This window comes from Notothenia coriiceps, unplaced genomic scaffold (genome assembly GCF_000735185.1).
Source record: "Notothenia coriiceps isolate Sejong01 unplaced genomic scaffold, NC01 NC01_scaffold00000339, whole genome shotgun sequence".
NCBI lineage: Eukaryota > Metazoa > Chordata > Actinopteri > Perciformes > Nototheniidae > Notothenia > Notothenia coriiceps.
Genome location: NW_011333040.1, coordinates 5,765,114 through 5,771,395, shown reverse-complemented (window position 1 = coordinate 5,771,395; position 6,282 = coordinate 5,765,114). Strand labels below are relative to the sequence as shown.

The 6,282-nt window shown below is 37.6% G+C and overlaps 2 protein-coding genes across 2 annotated transcripts in view; one reads left to right on the top strand and one right to left on the bottom strand.

Moving 5' to 3' along the window:
- cd2bp2 (CD2 (cytoplasmic tail) binding protein 2) overlaps positions 1-6,282 on the top strand; it is a 297,553-nt gene that overhangs the window by 40,824 nt on the left and 250,447 nt on the right. The gene's annotated exons all lie outside the window — the stretch shown is intronic.
- The window catches only part of LOC104949609 (ethanolamine kinase 1-like), a 25,492-nt gene that overhangs the window by 3,450 nt on the left and 15,760 nt on the right, over positions 1-6,282 (bottom strand). Inside the window, exons 4-6 of the mRNA XM_010775994.1 lie at positions 2,588-2,721; positions 2,029-2,112; positions 631-791 (exon numbers count right to left, since the gene is read on the bottom strand). Of these exons, the coding sequence (XP_010774296.1) occupies positions 631-791; positions 2,029-2,112; positions 2,588-2,721 (379 nt within the window). The remainder of the gene's footprint in view (positions 1-630; positions 792-2,028; positions 2,113-2,587; positions 2,722-6,282) is intronic.

Here is a 6,282-nt window from a genome sequence, read left to right as displayed (position 1 = left end):
GGGGGGGGGGAAATGTGGGATTCTTCCTCAATTTGTTACATGTTCTGCAACACTATTCCTTTTTAAAGTAATATTGCATAATATGTTGTGGTTCTAATTTATGTTATTTTTATTTTATTAAATTGTAAATCTTCTCTTTATTTTGTCAAATCGATTCTTATGTCATAAAATGTGTCCGATATGAATCCTAGTGATGTGTATCAGGTCTGGTATGTGCACACTTAAAATAATAATAATAATAATAATATATTTTATTTATAAGCGCACTTTTCATTTGNCAGAATATCAGTTTGAGAAAAATGACACCCTCTGTCCTTAGACCCTCACATCGTACAAGGAAAAACTTCCGGAGAAAACCCACAGTTTAAAGGGGAACATGGGAGAAACCTCATATAAATATATATATTTGTATACACATTCAAACATATTTATTTGACTTAAACCGACACATTCCTGCACTTTCACTCAATCTGCATATTGAAGTACGAATGCTTGTATGTTGTCGTCTCCTGAATGTTGTACGTCTCTTGTTTGTTTGATTTTTGATGGCACCTTAAGGCATCATCTCATTGTACCTGTATGATGACAGTAAAGGATTATATTCTATTGTTGGCAGGAGCAGACACTCACCAGGGAGAATTTGCAGACTTGAATGTAGAGCTTCGTGACTTCAGCCTCTGTCACGGTGACCTCACGTCCTGTGCTGTGATTGTAGCTCTGCAGATACGCCGTCAGCCAATCACGCTGCAGCTCTCGGCTCGGGTACCGGCTGTAGTTCACATCGCTCACACCTTCGACACAAAACACACACGTTAGTGGAGCTACTGTGGGGTTACATTTCAACTGTTTTAGATTTGCCAAAGAGATACGTCAACTCTTCTGTCGACACTTATTCTACTGTACATACATTACTCGTCCCAATCTGTGTACTAAAACATATAAAAAGTTACATTAGAGGAACCTTCAGTTGATTTATTTGAGCTTAGAATGAAATAAGGAATCCAAATAAAACTATTTTTCATTTTAATTCTCTTTAAAACCACATTTATTCAATAAATCTGTTCCCAATCTTGATTTAAAAATCCTGTTTTAAATTGTGTTGTTTCACAAATATACTGTATGTGGTCTAATGTAAGGACTGTTATTACTGAACTGTACTAGTTTGTCCCTTTAGTTTTTCAATGTTGTACTAAAAATAAAATATATTAATATTCTGATAGTGCTCTGAAATAAAAGAAAATGCTCCATGACATACTTCTTACTTTAATACTACTCGCAAATAGTTTATCAGTATTTATAATCCATTAAAAAAGGTACTTAATAATTTTAAAATGTATACTTTCAATACATTTTACAGACACTATTTTCATTAAATGGGAAATAAAAACTGGGCATTTTAAACTTCAGGAAAATCCCTGAACATCTCCTCTACCACTGCATTTATATATTAAACTGTACAGAGATCCGTATGAAAAAACATGACTGCCTCTGTATTAAAAGGAAATGAAAACAGGATTTTATGTTGCCAGTAAAATAAATCTCCAGTACATAAAGCGTTTTGTGACATTTGGCTTATTCCAGCCACAGCTTGGCATTCTGATCATTTAGAGGTTTCGAACCCAGTGTGCGTAACACAGCTATATTTCACATGATTTCACTCACAATCGTTTAACAGTTGGCACGTGTTGACATGAAAGCCGACACGATGTGCTTCTTCAAAACTATCTAAAAGTGATGAATTGGTGATTGTTCCACAAATGTTCAAATTAACCCCGTCTGTGACACAGCTGGTACATCAAAGCGGCTTTTTATCACCGCACAGAGAAAACACACTTGAATGCAGCAAATGTGTCTTGGCAGCATCAGAAGAAGGACAGTTTCATGGTACATAATGGCAGAAACATAAAGTGATATCATAGTCAAAGGTTCTGCATACCACTTTACTCAATACTCCACATTAGGCGACATTATATGTGCTGGCCGCGAGACGGATCTGGAGGTAAATTGGACTTCTTTCCACAGACCTACCAGCAAATTCATTGAAGTGATTGCCAATATCGAAGGCCTGGTAGTTGTAATCGGCGTACTCGTAGTCAATGAATTTCACCATACCTGATGGAGGAGGGAGAGGGGAAAAAGCAGCAGTTACCACGACAACATGACGAACACATCTCAGGTAAAACCGACGACCCTCCCTCCCTTTTTTTATTCAAAGTACAGAACCTTGTGCGAGTCAAAGGAAAACCGAGTCTCTTTTGACTCAGCGTCACCCCGGGAATCCTTGTGAAATAAGTGAGAGAAATAAATAATCATAATAAAAGGTTTCTAATAATAAGGGTATTTAATAAGGTAGGAACACAAAGGAGGTAAAAATAAAGGGAAGAGGTATGAAGACGATGCTTTATTACGAATTAATGAAAAGAAACCCATTCATGTTCGGATTCTTCAACCGCACAGCTACAATGACAGACTTTACTGTTATCTGTAATTAGCTGCTTTGATTTCTTCTGATTAATAGAAATCTCCTTCGTGCTCATAGCGATAATCTAACACCACCATGTTTCTAGGTGTCAGCTGAGATGCTCACCCTCTTTGTGGTTGTAGATGATGTTTTTTGTGAGAAGGTCGTTGTGGCAGAGGACGGTCGGGGAGTCGATCTGCGAGAGGTGTCTCTTCAAAGTCTCCATTTCAGCCGACAACGTCTCAAAGCTGGGCACGGGACTGTGAGAGGTTAAAAAAAGAAATTACTTCAATTTCTTCTGAAATGGAGAAGGCAAGAATGTCTGAGGAAGGATTCATGAAAGAGGGGCGTTTGTGATTCATAGGCATATTCGTGGTTCAACATTCACAGTTATACACTTAGCCAGAGTGGGATGTTTTATACAAAGACTGACAAATATAATTTAGTGAGGCAAAACAGCTGTTTCACACTAATATCACTTATTTAGCAAATACACAAAACAGGCCTTTAACCTGAGATAATGCAGCTTTAGTGGTACAACTTTCCAAACATTTATTAACGGGGCTTAAATTCACAATTCTGAGATTAAAGACAGAATTGTGACTTTTAATTCAGAAATCGGAGAAAATTCCAGCTTTTTTCTAGGAATTCTGAGAAAAAGTAAGAATTCTGACTTTTTTCTCAAAATTCTGACTTTAATCTCAGAACTAAAACAAATACAATTCCCAAATTGCCCTAATCCTAGAGTCAGGGTTCATACACTTTTGCACCAATGATTTTCCATGACCAAAAACATTACTCTTTCTCAGCGGTACCACTGAAAATGGTTTATTTGAACATGGAACAGGAAAATAAGGTCTGCATATGAAACATGTTGGTCCTATCTAAAACAAATNGTGGTTATGGTCTGCTGACTATGTGTAGTGATTTCCTAAGTATAGCCTGTGTAAAATACGGATTCTTAGCTATAAACAATTAAAATCCCTCGTTGTTTATTTCTTTCTTGTATTATCTAAAGTGTTATATTATACTGTTTATATTTTCCGTTATGCACAACGCTGTCATTGTTTTACTCCTCTAGGTGTCTAAAATAATAATAATAATATATTTTATTTATAAGCGCACTTTTCATTTGCGTAAACAAAACTCAAAGTGCTACAAAATTAAAAAGGGTGAAACAAAACAACAAAAACAATTAAAAACAATTAAAAAACAATTCAAACAACATGTGACATTCATGCCGGCATGGCATAATGTGGGGTACACTGAACACGTGTTGCTTTTTGTTCTAAATCAAACATCACAGCTGTATTTGATCACTTCTTTTAAGCTTTGCTCCATTTGCTCGAGCTCCAGAGCAGAACTGTAGAATCACACTTCAGTGCTCCCTCTCTGCTGCACACCGCCCCGTCAGAATGACAAACCTCTGTATTGAATGGTTCCCTCCTTAATGGCTTTGCTCACTTGCAGACTTCCATGACTTCTTACATTTCTGTTGTTCTCCACCCTTATTGTAAATCTTCATGGTAGGACCACTAATAGCGAGTCCTAATAAGATCCAGACAGCCTCTGTTCTGCGGCCCACGGATATAATCACATTTTCATTTGATAATCAAATAAAGGGCGGAATGAAATACTTGAAGAGCAATGTGCGGTTTTCCCCTTGGCTCGATTCCCCTCTCTGGCAGATTTTCATCTCTAATCTCTGCCTTGAATTGGCTTTGGGAGATTGAGCGTGTTTCCATTATGATTAATAACCACTCTCCATTAAGGCCGCATTAGTCTAACACTAAGCAGGGAGCGTCGGTGACAGCGAGCCATTGAGAAAATCGGAGATGAGAGACGTGTGGGCAGAGTGACATCACAGAGCCGCGGGCTGCAGCCTCGGCATCACGGGGGGTTCCCTGCGGAGGAGGCGAGTTGTAAAGACCCCACTGCGTCTTGGCACCGTTTCCCAGGGATTAAGATACGAGAGAAAGCTTCACGGCGCTCAGATTTGGCGACGGGCCAGGCTTTGTCGATGCCACACAGCTTCCTTCTGCACACTGGTTTCCTCTGCATTCAACTGAACTATGGTGAGGATTCAATGTAGTTTGATTATTCCAAGCAATTACCAAGGGATGTTAATGCGATACAAAAGGATCAAATACTCATACAATTCCTTCTTTTTTAAAACAACACGAATATTAAGAAGGCATCAGAGTGAACTCATCATTAGCTTTGTATTGGAAATGCTCCAACAACATCATGTGATTTTGCCAGATGTGATAACAAATCGCTTTTTATCTTAGTTTAAGTTTAACCTAAAGCAAATAAATCGTCCAATATTTTGTTTCAAAACTTTCATCAAGCTACTTCTCATATAATATGTATTTTGCATTTTTATTTTTGTATCTATAAAATGTCCAAAAACTGTGACAGAAATCCCCAAATCCCAGAGCCTAAGGGCATGGACTTAAATGTATTGTTTACAGTAAAACATATATTTTAATTAGCAAACTTTTTCACAAAGATGTTTTGTTTTAATGAATTGTTTAATCTAGAAAGTGTCTTGAACACACCATTTCCCACAGCCTACATTTAGGGCATTTTATCACAGACAGAACTGTTCAAAACTAAACAATACTTTACAATTAATACAATAGTTAATTATCAAAAAATAAATACAAATTAATCGTTTTTATAGGTTATCATAAAGATTTGTATAATATTTTTTGTAATTATTTGATATCTTTTGTTTTGTGATAAAGGAAAAACCATAGATGACGTGGATATAAGCTGTCCTACATGTAGTGGGTAAAATGGCGCTATTTGTGGATATTTTTCAACAGAGATATTTCAGCTCCATTCCTTGACATTATGAAAAAGAGACCCCTATGATTTTCTCCGTTATCAGGCTCAGTATCTCTCATTTTGACACACGGCTTGTCAAAAATGAATCGAGCTGGAAACTTGGCTTGTTAAGCGTCGGTGATCAATTCCTCCCACTTCCCCCCGAGTCAAGAGTCCTCCTCGGTTTGTCATAGAAAATCTGATTTCAATCAACATGATGTTATCGCCAGTCTCCATTCCAGGCTTTATTTCTTCCCCCCCGCTCTCATTTCTCCCTCTCTGTTTTTTGGCCGAGGCACGAGTTATTTTAAAAAAGTAATATGCTTCCTCATCATTTCTGGGCTATTTCAGAAGACATTCACACCACCCCAGAAATTGGTCAGGACAATTCTGCATATTGTGTTGAGCTGTGAAAGCACTTTTAGACGGATAGCCCACTTGAGCCACCAAAGAATGAAAATGGTGGTTATAATAAAAATAATTTTGGCTGCTGTCTTTCATTTTTCCCTGCGGCGGTTTCTAATCAACTCAGACGGAGTCCATCAAACTCTGAGCAGCGGTGGGTCATCTGTGGATCGGTTTCTTTGGGGAGTTGGAAAAGTAAATTGTTAAAATGTGATGGTGAGGTGTTGCCGCCCTGTCATTTCAGAGGTCTGCGCGCATATGGATGCTGTTCAAATGCACACACTAATCTCATAATATTGACATTTGACATTGTCTCCGAGAACTTAAAAAAAGGAAATAGCCGTTTCCAAAGTCTTTCCAAAGTGTCGAGGCACTACATATTAAATCAAATCAAGTTTTATTTATATAGCACATTTATAAACGATTTTTGGTCGAGCCAAAGTGCTGTACATATAATAAAAATAGCCTACAGTAGAGACACTTTACAGCTAATACAACAGCACAGATTGTTCAGTGTGAGAAAAAACGACACCCTCTATCCTTAAATGCCAAATGTATAGAACAGTCCAGCAAGCCACTTTTGC